Source organism: Chelonoidis abingdonii, chromosome 4 (assembly GCF_003597395.2).
Source record: "Chelonoidis abingdonii isolate Lonesome George chromosome 4, CheloAbing_2.0, whole genome shotgun sequence".
Taxonomy (NCBI): Eukaryota; Metazoa; Chordata; order Testudines; family Testudinidae; genus Chelonoidis; species Chelonoidis abingdonii.
In genome coordinates, this window is record NC_133772.1 from 39,870,417 (window position 1) to 39,890,300 (window position 19,884).

The 19,884-nt window shown below is 41.4% G+C and overlaps 1 protein-coding gene across 1 annotated transcript in view; it reads right to left on the reverse strand.

The window, feature by feature from the left end:
• Positions 1 to 12,850: 12,850 nt before the first annotated feature.
• Positions 12,851 to 19,884, reverse strand: part of CHID1 (chitinase domain containing 1) — a 323,968-nt gene continuing 316,934 nt past the window's right edge. Inside the window, 3 exon segments of the mRNA XM_075065078.1 lie at positions 12,851 to 13,109; positions 13,931 to 13,973; positions 17,260 to 17,340. Of these exon segments, the coding sequence (XP_074921179.1) occupies positions 13,011 to 13,109; positions 13,931 to 13,973; positions 17,260 to 17,340 (223 nt within the window). The 3' untranslated portion in view covers positions 12,851 to 13,010.

The window sequence follows — 19,884 nt, forward strand, 5'->3', positions numbered from 1 at the left end:
TAAAAAGAAAGCTTTATATAAAAGAAAGAAAAAGACATAAAAATGGTCTCTGTATCAAGGTGACAATATACAGGGTTATTGGCTTAAAAGAAAAAAATGAATAAACAGCCTTATCCAAAAAGAAATACAATTTTAAACATTCCAGCAAAACTACACACATGTAAATACAAAAAAAACAATGTAAAGCCTATTGTCTTTCTACCTTTGTACTTACAACTTGGAAATAGAAGATTAGAAAGCCTGGAGATACGAGTGATCCCCTCAGAGACTAGAGAGCAACAGAATGAGACAAAAGAACACACACCCAAAACTTCCCTCCCTTGAGATTTGAAAAATCTTGTTTCCTGATTGGTCCTCTGGTCAGGTGTTTGGTTCCCTTTGTTAACCCTTTACAGGTAAAAGAAACATTAACCCTTAGCTATCTGTTTATGACAGCAAGGGAGTTGCATTTAAGCAGCACCTTATGGAGCAGGCCATTAGGCCTGCGTTGGTGCCAGGGACCTCTGCAGTTCGTCAGACCCTCCAAAGAGTACCTGAGCCAGTATGGACAGTAGGTCTACATTAAGATTCTTTGCCTAAGAGGAAGAGAGATCATTCTCCTTCCACTGGTCCCCTGAGGAAGAGATAACCCATAAAACAGACTGGGCTGTCCCAGAGCATGGAGACAGTCCTCCTCCATATCTAGGAGGGGTGCAGACTGGCATTGAGTCTCTTCCTATATGCAGGACAGAGCCAGGCCATTAACCCACTCACTGGTACCAAGGCCTGATCAATAAGACTCCATAATGTTGACACTGGTTAAGCCCTAAGTGCATCTGTTGAGTCCAGTACCAATGACAGCGATGTTGGCAGGAACAGTCTCCACATTATCGATATACCAGGCAGCAGCAGACTAGTCAAGCCATTCTGTTCTGTTCATTCAAGAACATTTGACTGTACTCGTCTTGTCTTTGATGCCACTGACGCCCCCCGCCCCCCCACTGACGACTGACTTACCAGGGTTGATGTCATCATCTACACCACCTCATGCTCAGGCCCCTGGGTTTCTGTTGGCTTCCTGTTCAGTGCTGAGGAGACTGCCGGCGCAGATACTATTTTCAGTACTGATGACAATTCTGGCGCAGACCACATCTGAGAGTCTGGTATCAACTTCATCTTCAGCACCGATGCCCACTTCAGTACTGTGAGTAAGCCTGATGCCTTCAACTGTTCCATCACTGGTGCTGATGAGGCCAACGTGTTGGACTGTGGATGATTCAGGCCATTTGTTAATTCCACCTGGTGTGGTTCCTCTTCTATCACCAAACTACTTGGAAGAATCTTCAGGATAGGGTGCAAAGATGACTCCTTCTCCCTTTACCTTCCTGGTACTGTTTTTGGAGCTAGTTGAGGCCACCTGGAGATCAACCATCACTACCAGGATTGGTACTACTCCCACAGTAGGGACAAAGATTCCTGACCCAGCTCCTACTGGTCACCAGTGCTGCCCATCTACCCACAACAACTTCCCTGAAATCCCTGGGAAGCTCCTTGGTCGCTGAGGTCCCCATTGTCTGCTCATTCCAGAGTTAGATCATCTGTTCTTCTGGTAGTCTCTGCCAGGGCCGAATTAACCTTTTGTGGGCCCAGCACCAAACTTATTTGCGGGCCCGAGTGGGAGCAATGGAGCACGGTGTGGGGAGGTCAGTCCCCAGAACAAGGGGCCAGCCAGGGGTAATGGGGCATAGGATGGCAGGGGTGGCCTAGCTACGCCCAGCCCAGTGTAAGAGCACTATTTACAAACCGACAGTTGCCAGACACACAGTGGCCTGCCCGACCCTGTGCTGCCAGCGTGCCCCTTCCCCTCGGGGGGGCAGGCCCCTCCTGCACCACATAGCCCCCCACCCAACTCCCTATGGCCAGACCCCCCCCAGACCCACTACTCTCAGTGCCCCCCCAGCCTCCATCATACAAATGCACCGCACCCTGCCAGTACACCCCTGCCCAGGACCCCCACTCCATAGTGCCCCAATATACACATCTTCCCTGCCTCCTCACAGCTCAGCACCGCCCACACAAGAAACCCACTCCCCTTCACCCTACTTCCAGGCCGCACTCACTGGCCCTGCTGGGAGACAACTGTGTCTGCCAGGCTGAGCCAGCAGTGCAGAGAAAGCTGATTTGGAGTGTGGAATCACTCTGGTCCCTCGGGAGTGGTGTGATCAGCCAGGCCAGGGCCTGCTCCAGCCTGGCTCCCTTAAGATGCACTTCCTCTGGAGGGGCCCAGCCAAGCTCCCTGCACTGTCCCCTTCCCCCACGTCCCTCATCCCAGCTGAGACTGGCCAGGCTTCTGCACCAGTCCCAGGCATCTCAGCTCCGGGGAGAGACAGGTGGGGTCCCATAGGTGGTGGGAAGCAAAGACTGCCCAGAGCCGGAGGTGCACTGAGGTTGTCCAGGGGGCAGAGAGGAGCAGGGGGTGGGACCAAGGAGGCAGCCAGTGGGCAAGTCATGGGTGGGGGGAGCCAGCAGGGTCTTGGGGCGCAATGCAAGCAGAGCAGGTCAAGGCCCCTTCTGAGCATGGGCCTGGCTCCATGGAGCCATTGTAAACCTGGGGCTGATCTCTACATCTGAGTCGCCTGAGCCACCTCAGGGGCAGGGCCTTCCTCTGACCTGATGCAACCTGTACCCTTGATGAGGTCAGATGTATTACCACAAGAGATTGCACTTACTCCTTCTTCCTCTTCACCAGATGCTGCTGCAGTGCCCGAGTCTTCATTTCCAGTACTGAAGGATTTTAAATCATATCATGGCCTCCTGAGATTAATGGCATTGTCAATGGGTATTCAAGCTGAATTTGTTCTGGAGAACACCCATAAATTAGTGGACATTCTTCTGTCCTCAGCTTCCAAAAGTCTCTTTGCCTCCACCATCCCCCTTCAATAAATGAAGCAATACTGGAGCCTGCAAAATCTCTGTGGAATACCCCAGAGTCTAGAACACCCACAGCTAAGCATACTCACAAGATAAACTATGTCCCCATGCAGGGTTTCTAGTTTTTACCTCTCACATCCACTGCCCAATTCCCCGGTTGTGACAGCAGCAAATGAGAGTGTACAGCAGGGAAGGTATAAATCTATGCCTAGGGACAAGGAGTCTAAAAGGTTATATTTGATGGAGAGAAAATTTTATTCAACCTCCTCACCACAAATGAGCTGAAAGGCATTGAACACAACTGTAAACTCTGCATATTCTGGAAACAACTTCAAGCCACATGGTGCTGCAACATCCCCAGTACCCCTAGTCCCAGCACTCCTGGTATCACTAGGTGGGTAAGACTGCAAATGTTGAATAGCTCCAGATGGCCAGCAGAGAACTTTTTCCTATAATAAGGGGTCAGATGCCTCTATTCCAAAACCTTTAAACGTAGATTCCCTGATAAGGAATGCAAGAGAAATTTACACATGGATCTTTCCATAGTTATAAAAAACCCTAGAAAGTACACAAATGTGTTTCAATCATAATAGCCATTTGACATTTTGTGATCACAAAAACACTGCTCTGTTATGGAAATACACCATTGTTAGCAGTAAAATGTTGTTTCTGTGCATTAATACACTCTAGCACACCCCATATAATAACTCACACACAAGTAATAATTTCCTCTGACATCAAGTATACACATCAGATCTTTCCTTTTTCATACTTGCAACAAGCATAAGGATGCTATTTTAGCCATGTAAAATAGCTCTCATATCCTAACATTATCTCCCTCTACCTCCTCCTCAGTTGCAATATACATTTTCCTGCCATTTTATGTGTATAATGAATCTCTACTTTCATTAAAACACTTGATGCATGTGCATAAGTGTAAGTCAGACAGTCTGTCAAAATTTACTGCACGTTCTCTCTTTGTATCACAAGCTGCAATCCCTGGATCTAAAATGAGTAACACTAAGGGTATAATTCAGTCCTTGGGGTTTTAAAATGTTAATAAACTTCTTAAATTGTGCTCTCAAGGTATGAGATTAGTCCATCTCCTCTGTGGAGCTGCAGCCTTGTATTCAGCTACAATCTCTGAATTGTTTTAAATGCAGTAAGAAGGAATTAAATGGATTTTGAAAACCTGCCACATTGCTTGAAAATGAAAGTCCATAAAAAACAATTCCAAACCAATAGCAAAAGTCATTCAATTCCAATAAAAAGTTTTGAGTTAAAAAGTGAAAGCAGAATGAAAAGGACCTGATATAATACATAACCATTTAGTGTTACTTTAAAGAGGTAATTGAATAAAATGCTTTGTGATATTAATTTAAGCTAATGATACCAGCAGGTTACCTAGTTCTCTGGGGGAAAAAAAAAGTCTCTGCTCTTGGGCTGTATCTATACTAGAACTGCAACTGCAATGCAACCTCCTAGAGAGCCCATAGCGCACAATGTGTCCAAACAAAAGTGCTTGCAGTGGGGCACAGGAGTGGACACTGCTTAGGTGTTTGCATTTGCCAGCCTTAGCTACACTAACTTTTCTGAAAATCTCCAGCTGGTGCATCTCCTGTTCTGGTGCTAGCACTAGTGCACACTGGCCAGAGCACCTTAACCTCTGCGTAGTCCAACCCTGCTCACAGCAGGTCCTGATATAGTAACACCACCAATGTCTGGTCTACAGTAGTGCTCCACCATCAGTACAGAAATGGCAGGAAATATACAGAAAAAAGTTAGTGTAGATGCAGCTGCTCTGAGCAAGGCTAACCTGGAGTATTGTGTCCAGTTCTGGGCAAACTGGAGAAAGTCCAGAGGAGAGCAACAAAAATGATTAAAGGTCTAGAAAACATGGCCAATGAAGAAAGATTGAAAAAACTAGGTTTGTTTAGTCTGGAGAAGAGAAGACTGAGGGAGGACATGATAACAGTTTTCAGGTACATATAAGGTTGTTACGAGAAGGAGGGAGAGAAATTGTTCTTGTCACCCGCTAAGGATAGGACAAGAAGCAATAGGCTTAAATTGCAGCAAGGGAGATTCAGGTTGGACATTAAGAAAAACTTTCTAACTGTCAGGGTGGTTAAGCACTGGACTAAATTGCCTAGGGAGGTTGTGGAAGGTCCACCATTGGAAGTTTTTAAGACCAGGTTAAACACACACCTGTCAGGGACAGTCTAGATCAGTGTTTCTCAAACTGGGGTCTGCGAAGGTACTCCAGGGGCTCTGCTGGCCCTGTTGATCAACTCCTCCCCTCCACCTCAGTGGTTCCTGTATGCCAGGAAACAGCAGTTCAGCAGTGTGCAGGAGGCACTAGGAGGGAGGGGAAGGAGCAGGGATAGGTGTGCTCAGGGGAAGGGGTGGGAAAGAGGTGGGGAAGAGAAGGGGCAAGTGTAGAGTGGGGAGCAGGAAGAGGTGGGGCAGGGGTGGAGCTTTGGGAGAAGGGGTGGAGTGGGAGGCTTGAGGGTCCACAAAAAAATTTATATCAAAATGCAGGTCCTTGTGTTCCTGCTGGTCTAGATAATACTTAATCCTGTCTTGAGTGTAGGGGACTGAACTAGAGGACCTCTTGAGCTCACTTCCAGTTCTATGATTCTATAATCCACTGTTATATCCACCACTATATCACTGCAATGACAGGTGGGACAATAAAAGCAACCATTGCAGAGGCAGTGGTACAATCACTCCTCCCAGTATAATCCCACAAAGCTCTGAAATACTTAAACGCAGCAAAGAGTCCTGTGGCACCTTATAGACTAGTAGACGCTTTGGAGCATGAGCTTTCGTGGGTGAATACCCACTTCGTCGGATGCATGCCTTGAAATACTTGAACAGCACAGCATACTGGCACTCTGACTACCAAGCTACTCAGCTACTGACTGCATGCAGACTTGAGAGCACTCAAGGTATTGCATGGATTGTCCTGACTTTGTCCATAACCCAGTACCCAACCAAAGGACACAACGGTATAATAAAAATGAAATTTTAATACGATTTCCTTAAAACTTCTGAACCCTTCTGTCCCACAAGGATTTACCTCCACCCCCAAAAAATCACAGGATCAAATCAATGGTTAAATGAGGACAAAGACTCAGCCCCAATACTGTGCTGTACATTGCAGAGACTGCCAGTTTACTACCTCAGCAGTATCTCCTACACAATTAATTCAGCTATACAGCAAGACTCATATCCCCCACTAACTGCAAGTATATCCACTTCTCTCGCAATGGTGCCCTGTACCCCCCAGAATCCTTTGCTCCCCCAAAGAGCAATATATCTGACTCAAGGTCACATGCATTAGATGGGTGACGGGCGGTCTCTGGGGTGTATGGAAGGGCATGCGCTACTCCCATCTCTACATCATGAGAAATACAAGAGAAAAAGAAGCCAGGAATGCAACTGCAAACAAACAAACCCCCACAAGAAATTCAAAATAAAAAATGACAAATGTATTAACTAAACAGTGAAAAAGTTTAGATTCAAGCTTACTTCCTTGAGCAGAATGGGTGGTAGTGCTCACTACAGTGCCTCTAAGCTTCCAGGTCCAAAGAAGCTCCCAGTGAAGATGTATTAGTATCTGGCAGGGCAAGAATGTAGCCCCAGGCTTTTACAACATGTACACAGATCTTTGTGCAAGGCAGAATACTTGAAGCAGCCAATCCAAACAAAAAATCAAAATGGGTGCAAGCAGACACGACACACCATGGATATCATGTACCTGCGCCAAACAACTGTACTGATGTCACTCATGTCTGCGTGGTGTGGCACTCTACCTCCCTCTAGTAGCGGTTACATCAGCTAGAGATGGATAAGTCTTGGCATTGAAGTGTGATTTTTAGCTCGGCAGTAGAAGCTCATGAATTAAGCTCAAGATGTCCTAGGTTTGATCCCAGCTGCCAACAACTGGGGTCTGTTGCCATTACACTTAGAGTGACAGAATAAGTGCAATAACCCACATATGTTGTAGCATGTTCCACGTGTACACATCATGCATTGTGTGCACCAGACATAGGATAGCTAGCATGTGGACACACTATTCTGCAATAATTTCCATTTCTTTAATACCAAGCAGCATTGTGTAAACAAAATCAGAAGAGTTAAACTTCTAAGGCATCAATACTCTGAAAACGGTATTAACATTTTCACATGAGCTGAAGTGCCTCTCTCTTCAAGTGAGATATGGGTAGGTAAAACCATGGAAATGGGGTCTACAAAGCTTAGAGAGTTGAGTATTCTTATGCAGAGATGCAGTTTTAAAAATGAATTCTGTATCCTGTGCTCCTACATGAAATAATTGCTAAATCTTACCATGATTGTGTCCTTCCTTTGAGTGCATTGACTGGATCAAAATTTGGACATCCTAGTACCATGTGTAGGTAACTGATCAGTTGATTCCTGGTTCTCTTGCAGATACTGAGATTCTATTCAGTTACAACACTGATACCTAAGTTTGAATCTGAATATTTCTCACCAATGTGTTAGCCACTATTGTTAGTTTCACACAAGTTTTGATGACAAGGGTCAATCATCTTTCAGGGATTAGCCTGCAGGTCATCAAGTTTTAAAGAATTCATTAGCAAGGATTTTGCTATTGATGGAAAGAAGATAGCTGGTCAAAATATATTCTTTTGTGAATTCTGCATTGGCTGCAAGTGTTCTCTGGGAGAGAAGTAAATTTTAAAAAAAAATAAAAATGCTAAGACAAAGATAAATTGTACAAGTGCCCTGGGGAAAATTGTTTTGGAAATATTTAGGTTCCAATGTAAATGTAATGGTTCTTAAGTTTGCTTCCAACTAATTCCTTAAAAATGTAATCACCAAACTAGTAAAAAAAAAAAAAAAAAAAGAAAAGAAAAAAAAAGGAGGTTCAATATATTTTAATAAAACCTGGTGCTTACACTTGAGAAAGTGCAGAACACAGTGACTCTAGATGCTGGAAAGTCAGTACAGGTTTATTCCACCCATCACTTTTAAGAAGATCTGTTTGATTCACTATGAAAATATTGCACATATTTTTCTATTAAAGACATAGCTTATTTTTGGTTTTACTTGTACCCAAATACATATTAAAATATACCCTGAAAAAGCAAGGGATATGATTGGCAAAGACTGACACAACACAGTTCATTTGTTTGAACATAACACTTACCTTCCATACATATTTTTGTAAAGTAACTCTTTGTAATAAAGTTTTGTCATAATAAGACATTCAAGTGCCTACTTAAAGCACTTAGGTTTAGGTTAAATAGGTGTGATTAAATATTCTATTTACTCCATGGTCACCTTCTGCATAAATGTGTTAACTGAAGCGGCTTCTTTTTTTCTATTGAAGGATCAATTGACATACAGGCGATAGCTGTTCCAACACAGCATATCTTGAAATGCTGGTAGACTGTAACCCACTGAGACACAGAGACATACACTTACATTAAAGTTTCTGCCGATAGGTTACACAAGGCCCAGTTTTGGCTTTGGTGGCAATAATCTTTGCTTCACAAAAATATCAGAAATTGTTGAAAAACTTTTTATACTGATGACTTCTATGAAATAGTTAAACTTGGGGTAGTCCAAAAATTGACTCTATAAAAAGAGAGGCTAGAAAATATTTAGGCTGCAGTCAGTCTCTAAAGCTGCAGAAGAAGTGGAACACAGCCATATTGCACTGCTCTTTCTTTGACTGAAGGCAAAAACCATTGTACTGTATACTAATCAGAATTGTAATCTCTATAACGACAAGACACTCCCCAAATCCCTAAGGAGATAACCAGAAAAGATTGTAGTTAAGCTTCCAATGAACAGTTATTATAGATACAAAAAAAAAAGGGGGGACTGACAGCCCATAATACAAACTGAAAAAGCTATTCTGTATCATCATCTGTACCCTAAAGAAAGCTGATGACATTTCATTAAGTCTTGTTTAAATGTGAAGAGTGGTTTGAAGGTTTTTCTCCTCCCATCACCCTTTACTTCACATTGTCTCCCTTCGCACCAACTTTCTTACCTAGAAGAATCTAAAATCATTTTTTCTATCAAGGAAGAAATATCAGTAGGGCTTTTGGTTAGTTGTGTTGGCCATTAGCACTATTAATTTGAGACCTATGCATAACATTACAAAAAAGGAGCAATAAAATAGGGCTTTAAAGCTGTAGCCCCAATGAAGCAATGTCTCACTGAGTCACAGGCTACAATATTGATTTTTCACGAAACACTGTCAAAGCTGATTCACCAACACAGAGGTTCTATACAGGTTCCAGTTTTCAACATGGGTACACTTGACACAAGGGACATGTTTCCTTCAGTAATATGAGATGCTTTTGTCCCAGGCATAAGGCCAAACTGATCCTCCTGATACAGGACTATGTTCTGGTTTTTGCTTTGTTAAAGCACCTAGTTATACACAGGGCTGAGAAAAATAGCATTGCTTATTATTCAAAGTATGTTTAAAATGTTAATTGAATATAAAATGTTCACTCCATATCCAGAACTAACTGCAGCAGAACCAACTGCTACCACTCTTCTCCTGATGCAAATTCAAACAAGAGCATTGGGGTAGAGGAGGAAAAGTCAGTTAAAAACAAACTCTGCTTTGCTGCCAGAATTTTCCCCAAGCCTCTTGACAAACTCTGTCTCAAAGTTCCTGTGACATGGTGGGACTCACAGCTGCGGCACCTCCTGCTGCCTGTCTCGGGGAATTAGCTCTCCAGCCCTCAGAGCGCTCTCTGCAGGCCAGTGTCCCACTGCCGCTGGCCCCAGTGTCCCTCCCAGAACGCCGGTGCCCTTTTACCTGGGCTGCTGCCCTCCAGGCCATACCCTACAGATCTGGGTCTCCCCTCCACAGGGGACTCCCACCCTGTATCCCCACTTTGCCTCAGCCTATTGGCTACTGCCAGTCACCATCTAGCCCTCTTTCACTGGGGCCGACTGCAGTCTGTATAAGCCAGTCATCATAGGCAAGGGAGGTTTCGAACTGCTGCCTTTCCCTGCAACCCAGTACCTCCAGGGGCCTTGAACAAGGCCCTGCAGCCTGGGGAGTTGCTGGCCTGGAGCTCCCCAGCTCCTCTGGCTCTCCCCAGCCCTGCTTCACTACCAGTACCCTTTAGCACTGAGGAAGCTAGGTCCATCTCCCTCCTCAGCTAGAGGAAGACCACTTGCTCCTGGCCCACTGCCCTCTTATAAGGGTGAGCTGGGCCCTTATTAAGCCAGCTACAGCTGTGGCTGCTTTCCCAATCAGCCCAGCTTTCAGAGCTGCAGCCCTCTCCAGGACTGCTTTTACTCTTCCAGGGCTGGAGCGGGGTGATCACCCCGCTACAGTTCCCCTTTGTAAGAGATATTCAGTGTGACTAATACAGTCGTGCATTCTACTTCAAATCAAAGCTTTACTGCTGCACATGATCTGAAGTCAATAGTAATAATATATTCCTGATGCCAGAAACCTGTTCATGGTTTTGACTAGAAGTTTAGTCTTCCAACATATTCAGCTGAAAGACAACTACTGTTTTATTAATTATATCTTAGAAAAGTGAGCCAATGGAAGGGTCTGTTGAAAGAAACACTTTTCTACTTCACATTGTGGTGCAACAGATGTTACTTATTTTAATGGGAACAAAGAATTTCTAAATTGGGTCAACCACTGATACTATAGATCCAATATTCCTGCCCTCACAAAGCACACATAGCCAATACATGCTTCCAAGAGAGAAGAATCTTTTATGCTCCCACAAAGCATATAGCTAAAGTGTTTAACTCTATACAGGTGGAAGAGAAAGTCCCTCAGCCACATTAGGAGTCAGATTAGTTGTTTCCTTTAAAATAAAAAATAAACATTCATTCATTTAGCTATACTGCATAGGGGTATATTTTAGTACTGAAGAGACGTTCATATTAATGAAAGATCATACCTTTGCCTCCTTCTTCTGATGTATTATTTATAAAGTACGATAAATGTGCAAGGCACCTTAGAGATAAAAGGCAACATTTGTGGCCTGAAGCACTTACACTATGAATGGTTCTAACTACAAAGTGCACTTCTCTTCTGGTGTTTATTTTTCAAGATATAAGCAGGGTTAGTTTGATCTTTCTGTCATGGAGAGGTGTTCATTCCATCTGCAAGGAAGGGGAGGACAGTTCATCGAAACATGCAGCTCAGCTGGAAGACAGATGTGACACTTGAGCTTCACAGCAAACAATCAAGGAATATAAAAGAAGGCAATGAAAAGAATGTGGGAAGAAAAAAAAATGTATATTGACCACTGCCATGAGGGGAGCTGAAATATTGTTTACTTCCTCATCCTACAATTTTGAAAGTTCTAGCTAACTAGCCTAAAAATATCCATGCATCTCACAATACAACCTGTTATAATTTTTAGTTATCATTTGAATGCAGAAACAAAACAGCTTTGTAATTCCATTGAAAGGAGAAAAAGAGTGGAATTAAATTCATTTGCTATTCTAGACCCCATTGCCAATGTTACTTTAAATTGCTTTTGACTGAACCAGAAAGTTCAGGTTAACTGAACAAGAGGATTCACAAAGCAAATTACCTCAGTACTAATGGCAAGGAAGAAAGATCCCTGATTAGTAAACCCTGTTGGATACTTTACAGTGTGAAGAGTTGAGAGATGCCAGAACTAAATCAGAGAGGTGAAAATCAATAGGGTTTTAATCAGTGGTGGATTACAGTGGGATTTATTTGCTTGAAACCAGCAGGAGTACATAAATCCCCCACTGAGATTAATTACTAGCAAGGGAGGTGAGGGGGAAGCAGAGCAGTTATCTTACTGAGAGCTATGAGTGGCAAGAGGAACATCAGTGGATCTATAGGGCTACTGCTTAGATCTATACAGACAATCAATATCCCCCCTTCAAATTCCCAGCACTTCCTTTTTAGCTTCCTAGAAGGCATCTCATTTTAGTGCATGTGTTATTAAATACACAGGACTTGTGAAACTTGTAAATGTGAATCACTATCTTGGAAGGGTGTTGATCTGTTTTATTTAAAACAACAATTTTTATGCCTTTTAAGCTGAAGGTTAGGTCGTCAAGTATTATAGCAAAAGCAGTCACAATGAATTGACAGATCACATTTTGAGATGTCCCCTCTGCAGGCTTTCCAAAGCACAAACAAGTTAGATTAACGATTCACAGCCTTATTTTGAAAGGGGTTGAGCACCCACAGAGGTCAATGGGAAACAGAGGAGTATCTTTGAAAAACAGGCCATCAGTGCTTAGCCATTTAATTTTATTCACTTCCCAAGTGCATTTTTAAGGCCTTTGGTGCTAGAAGTTAGGATTTCCTCAAATTAAGCACTAATGCAAAATATACTACTACAAAGTGACCCACCCAGCAGATTAAGGATAAAGCACAGCAGTTAGATAACCCCTCTGGTGAACAACACATAACTTTAGAACCAAGTCCAGAATAAAAAATTACCATGTTTTTGAGCTACTTACGGGATTTGCTAAATACAAAAAACGAACAGAACAAAGTGCTGTTAGTGTTTTGATTCTCTACTAGCCTGGCAGAAATATATTATGTTTTTCCCCATCCAGTTTTATGCCTACCTTACTATTACGTAAAGATCAATACCTATTTACAAAGGAGTTCTTGTACAAAATCTGAGAGATTAAATTTGCCATGCACAAACCAGACTGGTAGGTCCATTCACTTACTTCTGTGATTACCAATGATAGATGAGACATCTACATCTTAAACATGGGTCATAAGGATTACACTGTCTGTGTTATTTCCTTCTAGGAGATAGTGCATGAAAACTATGAGAAGTCTAGTGTTCTCTTGATGGTGGTCTATTTTAATGACTGTATAAAGCAAAGGTTAGAGGCAGAACTTTTGTTTCTGTGCATTTTCTCAAATACAATCATGTTGCAATGTGTACAGAAATTCAGAGCAGGTTCTTTATTGGGAAAAATGCAAATTCCATAGAGATTTCATATATATTACAAAAAAAAATTTTTTTAAATCATCTCCCCACAAATACCTCACTTAATTGAATGTGCAGTCTCCGTGAAGCAAATGAAGTCTCTCCAATTGGTCTGCCATTTTAAAGCAGATCATAAAAATAATCCAAGCCTTGTCCCAGCTCCCAGATGGCTATTCCAGTCCCCAATTCCTTTGCAAGTTCTAAGCGCAACTGGATGGACTAAGAAAAGGATAGAGAAGGTCATCAGTTTTTGCTGAATATAAACATTAGAAACTGCATGCAGCCCTCTCTTTGTAGTATTAGACACAATGCATAACAAAAAAATTTGTTTAAATTATTTTTTCTTAGGGCCAGATGACTGGAGACTATAGTTTTAAGTATTCACTGGTCAATAAGTGCAGAGCCAGATTAGTCCCATCAGTTAGGGCATTTTTTAGTGCATCAACCTAGCATATGCTGACTAACTGGACATACAGAACAGCTTTGAAGTAAGCAATGTTCTGAACTACGCACTTAAGTAGTTTTATTTGGGCCATCACTTACACGATGTACTGCAATGCACACTTCGAAAACTGTGTCACCAGAAATTTCAACTCTCCCAGACGTCTTAAGTCAATTAACACAACTTGTCCTGTAAATCTGTAGTGCACTAATCTGTCGCATGCACTAACTGGCGGTGTGTAGAGCCCGATACTGTGCACTAAAAACTCCATACTGCACTTTGACCTACATTTCTCTCTGTTTAAAACAGCAATAGAGGTTAAAGAACTCCAGGGAACTTTTAGTGTGTAGTAGCAGGATCCACAATAGTGACTCAGTGTGCGGCAGGCTAGTGGACTGTAGATTTACACTCAGCTTGCTGGGCACTAACTTTCCACATGGAGAAGTCCTAAGCTGATGTGGGAGAATCTAGTGATGGGGTGTCCTCTTGTACAAAAACAAAGGATTTCCTCTAAAATGCAAGGAAGCAAAGCAGTATCCACCCTCTTTCCTCTTTTTCTCTTATCCCCCTCTCATGTGAAGAAGGGACATGGATATACCTTTAATGTTGGGTAGAAGACAACATGCTTTCCTCCTTTATTTCTGCAAAGCACAAGAAGAAAACAGTATCAGAGGGGTAACCATGTTAGTCTGCATCTATAAAAAGAGACAAAGAGTCCTGTGGCACCTTACAGACTAACAAAAGTACTGGAGCATAAGCTTTCATGGGTGAATACCCACTTTGTCAGATGCATGAAGAAAACACTCACTCACCTTTTTGACATTGGGGTGGGTAGATTTTGTGAGGTTTTTCAGCTGACAGAGGTTAAAGTCAGTTTCATGGTTTTTTTCCCTCAGAAAAGAGGAAGCAAATGATTTGAGAAATCTGAGTTTTTACTGTGAATTCTATTGATGATAAAAATGAGAACACAGTATTATTGGCACCCAAAAGTTAATATGAAAATAGAAAGCCAGTCTGAGGAAGGAAGCTTTGTATAATGATTTGCAGAAGTAACCTTTGATTCTTTGCTTGTTACACAAACGATCTTTGGGATATGTGCACTGTTTAAAGATTTATGATTTGATACAGTATTTTAGTGTCTTTGCATGTAGGTTGGTCTCTTCTTAGGCTATGTCTATACTACAACTGGGATTGATGCTCTGAGATCGATCCACCAGGGGTCAATTTAGCGGGTCTAGTGGAGAACCGCGAAATCAACAGCAGATCACTCTCTAGTTGACCCCTGTACTCTACCCCTGATGAGAAGAATAAGGTAAGTCGATGGGAGAGTTTCTCCCGTTGACTCCCCGTGGTACAGACCCCAGCAGTAGCTCGACCTAAGGTATGCTGACTCCAGCTGCGTAGTGTAGACATAGCCTTAGCAACTGAAGGCATGCAATATATTCCCAGGTGACATACTTCACTAGTGAAGCATATTTTCTGCTCCGGATCATATTAACATTCACCCCAGCTAAACCTCTGTAAAGTGGAAGTGGGGATGGGAAGATGCTAATTCTTTCCTGTAGCTTGGCTAAACCAGTGCAGACAGGATGATCCTCACAGTTGTCAATCAGGCAGGTGGCAGAAGTCAGGAGAAGGATTTTCAGGCCCAGTCTACTCTCCGATTGATTTTCTCTTCCAAAAGGCTCACAGAGAAGAATGTTCAAAGAACAGGTTCCAAAGTTAGGTTATGTAGTGTTGACTATATTTCCCTTCACCCAAGTTTGATTTGCCAAGGACTGCCCTGGAAGCATGGCTATACTAAGTTAAATAATGCCATTGAACCAACCATTCAAGTACAGGATCTCAGATTTGCCTTTTGAGAGCAAGCCTCCATCTTCAGGTGCCAACACTACCTCAAAAAAAAAAAAAAAAGGACTTCTATACAAACATTTAGTTAGAGGCATGTTGAGTGTTAATATATCCCATGCTAGCTTGCTGCAGACTAACCTCCAGTGTGGACCCCCCCAGTCTGTTAATACACTTCCATCTAAATCTCTTTGAAATGGGACTAGCTCAAAGCACATTAATGACTTGTTACTACCCATCAACAGGGTCCACACAGAGCAAATTCACACTCCAGCATGCCACAAGCTAGTTTCTGTGTAGACAAGCTCTCAGTCTTCAGTTGGACTTTGCACAGAGAAGTTGTAAACACAGATCATTGTTTACTGATTTTTACCCAATACAAAGAAAAATGTAATTGTTTGACACACACAAAGTAATTTCAAAACAGCATACCAAAGAATTCAAAATGAGAGAGGCCGCCTCTTACAGAGTTACAGAAACAATTCAAAAACTAGTCATTTAACAGTTAAATATGATTAACCTCCTGCATGGTGCCCTTTTCAGAAAAAGTATAACAAATAAATGCAGAAGATTATGTATTTATCTGAGCAACACAAATCCACATATATATGTTATTTATTTATCTTATATCAAAATTCCTCAAGAGGGAACAATTTTATAAACTTCCTCAAATAAGGTAAAAAAAAAACCCTTAACACTCCAGTATGGCTGCATAGTTGCAGAGAGGCTGGGACAGGGTATGGATGACAGTGAGGAAAAAGTGCTGAAGAATAGATTAAATTCTGGTAAGGGGTGTATGTAGTCAGAAACCAAGCAAGGAAATACACAACAAAGGCTATTGAGCCAAGGAAGCAATACCTGAGAGCTGGATTAGCTAATGAATCTCAACAATTCTGTCAGCTTCTCCTTGAGCAGCTGATTTGAGTTATGAAAAATATGGGAAATAATTCCTCACAGTTATATGCAAATTTGAAAAGTATCATAAGTCTAAAAATGTGAGAGATGTTTGTGGCAACCCTGGTGATTTAGCTAAAAAAAAAATGTCAAAGTGACAGGGCCACATTTTAAAAAAGGGAGCATTTTAAAAATGTTTCACCCAAGAAGTTTCATGGGGGAAAAAAAAAATCAATTGTTCACTGAAGAATTATGATGCTTTTTTAATCCAAGGACAATACATCACAAAATTTACTTCATTAATTTATTTGGATTAATGCATTTTATATAAGTTATAATATATTAGAAAATATACTGATAGAATTTTATAAAAGTAATGACATTTTGGTTATAGAATCTTTGCCAAAAAGAGAGGACACACATGTAGCTGATAGTCTATTAGAAGGTAACCAATTGGTGTTTAGCAAGATTTTGCTATTATTTCTTTTATCTGTTTAAAACTGTTTTCTTCTTGTATCAAGCACTTATTTGTTTTTTATTATGACAAAGGACAATAGCCTTATTTGTCTTCTACAACTTTTGTTATTTTGTATACTTCTTGATGCTCTTTTTAAGGCAGTTGTCCTGGTCTTTTTAGTCTCTCCAAGTCCCTTTATGGCTTCTCATTTTTATTGTTCTTCAGTGGGCCCAGTCTATTTCTGCTATGTCCGAGTCTGCTGTTCGACAAATCTTAACACTAAGGCTGAATCTGCCAAGCTCTGTTATTCCTAAAGGTGTTGCTCAGATATATATATCTGAGCAACACCTTTAGGAATATATATTTTGTCAGACTTATGGCAAACCACTCACCAGATTGCATCTCAGACTTTTGGTCTAGCTGAGGCTTGACAGATAACTTACGTAGGGATGCTCTGCATACCCAAAATGCTTCTGAAGATCTGATCCTCCAGACTTAAGTGTTAAAGTATGTTTTAGCTACATTTGTTACTTCATTCACCCTTCCCTGGCTTATTTCTGTCCCCTGAAACCCTCTTTTATGTTCCTATTCACGGCTACCATAGCTGACAAACTGCAGACTCTCAGTATGCTGAATTCAGTTAATATTATAGAAGTAGTAATTCAGTGTCTGTGGGACTCAGGCCAAGAATGTTCACACAGAGCAGTAAGTAAATGACTGCCACTCACTTTTTGTATTCCAAATAGTGTTCAGCTATTTGTTCATCCCAAACAATTTTCGGTTTGTTTTCCTTCAAGGTTTCAATGTACCTATAAATTAAAACCACAGGTATAACATTAGTTTTATAATTATTCGAGAGAAAAGTTTAAACCATTAAAAGAATGTTAAAGCTACTTATCCATCCAAGTGGCATATGTATAGAGCAGGTTGAATATTTATTAATAGTTTACTCAACAACATCCTTCATCAACGGTCTAATATAGCCTTTGCAAATCAGGTTTTTTTCCAGTCCATTCAACCAACTAAACAGATAGTCAAATATGCAATTTTTTTTTTGCAACTGATGAATTTACTTATATATGTATTTTCATTATCCAACTATTATAGCATACCCACTCTGGTACTTGAGTACATTTGAGGTCTGTTTCTAGGACACTGATGCCAGGGATTTGAACCAAATTCTCCCCAGCTAGCGGTACATAATATTTACCTATAGGCCACTACATCAGTAAAAAAGATTTTAAGACTCCTACACGCTGCAGAAAGCCATTTCCTAAAAGTGTAGGCTAGTTCTTTTCAAAATGAGTTGCTGTTTCCTCTTAGCACAGAACACCATGGAACACATTTTTCACTTTTTGTTTTGTTCGATTCACTTGTTTGGGTACCATCCTTCAGAGAAACGACACACTTGCCATCTGTCACTGTTGGTGTCCTTCCAAGACAGGCAGAACCTAATCATGTCAAAATTTGAATGTGTAGTCCAAATCAAACCTGCACCTTCAGGAAGGATTTATTTTATTAAAAAAGGAATGATGGTCCAGTAGTTTGGGAGTTAACCTGGCCCTTGGGAAATCCACATTAAAACTCTCTCCGCCACAGACTTCCTTCCTATGTGCCCTTGAGCAAGTCATTCTATCTCTCTGTGTCTCAGCTCCCCATCTGTAAAATGGGGATATAGCATTCGCTATCTCACAAGGATAATTATTAGGTTAATACATTAAAGATTGTGAGACACTCAGATACTATGGTCATGGGAGCTATACAATTATGATAGACATATTTTTTCCTCTTGCATATCCTCCTCCCTCTTTTCAGCATGAATCTTCTTTGCCCAGGAGGCAGAAGGTAACTTTTTAAATATATTTTCTGACCGGACATTGGAGTTGCTATTGATTGACAGTTCAGTCTATTTCCAAGAGGCACTGCCTTCTTTCTACAGACATCACAGATCTGAAACCAAATCCCCACTTGCCAGTGCGTCACCTTACAGTGGTCCCTACAGATTAACTGAATAGGCAATAAGAGAGCAGAAAGTTGATGTTAATAAAGACTACTCTTATCCTGAATTTCTATTTCTGCAAGTTTCAGAGCAGCAGTCCTGTTAGTCTGTATTTGCAAAAAGAACAGGACTACTTGTGGCACCTTAGAGACTAACAAATGTATTTGAGCATAAGCTTTCGTGGGCTATGCATCCGAAGAAGTCGGCTGTAGCCCACGAAAGCTTATGCTCAAATACATTTGTTAGTCTCTAAGGTGCCACAAGTACTCCTGTTCTTATTTCTGCAAGGTTGATTAAAACCATTTCTTCCATAACACAGGACTCATTATAGCAGAAATCTCTGTGCTACGAACAACATTTACAGGCAAAAAAAAAAGACTTTAAATCTTTTTATTTTTAAATACAAAGTTTCCATCACCCAAGTTCAAGACGGTATAACTGATTTCCATCAACCATTATCCTGACCTGTTTTTCCTGAAATCCCATCAGACTACACATTTCAAAAAAGAAAATGTTTCTTATTTCTGAGTTTGATAAAGGTTTATTCTCCCCTTTCTTCACATATTATTCCAAATGCAATTACAGCATTCACTATCATACAGAATATTTTCACCTCTTTGCTGTGGTTTTGCTCAGTTGTGCGTTGGTAAATAGCCGGTCTATGATTCAAATGGCATTTTTACAAGAGAAAGGAATTCAGTTTTATCCGGTGCACTTTATGTTGAAGCGATCTCAAAGTGCTCCACAACATGACAGAGTGTGCTAGTTCAGTAACTGTCAGCAAACACTCTGTAGTAGCTATCATAAAGTCAGCAAGGGCTGATTTATATGGTAGTCTTGAAAATTTAGTTTTTCACTGACAGGTAACGTAGGACTAAGATCCTTGTTCGTTTTTTGAAAAGTGCTGTTGTAGCTTTCCTACTCCGATTTGAACCTTAGCGTTCATAACCTGAGAAGCTAGCATGAACCCCTCTAAGCTTAATTACCACCTCAGATTTGATCTCGCTGCCACCAGCCAAAAATTCCAGGGTTTTGGCTCCCTCTGGTCTCCCCAAAACCGTCCCTGGAGAGACCTCAAGACTCAGAGACTCTGAGTCTCACAACAAAGGGAAATAACCCACTTCCCTTCCCCCTCTCTCTCCCACCCAGACTTTCCTCTCTGGGCTAACCTGAGAGTACTGATGCAATCTCTTTACATCACAATACCAAGAAGCATGTCTCCTCTATTCCACAAAGAGACAAACCCCAAATACAAGAACATAGAGATATTCTCTCTTTCCCTTCCACAAATTCCCTGTGACGCAGAGCTACCTCCTAACTACAACACAAAAGAATTCCCACTCCTTAATCGTTC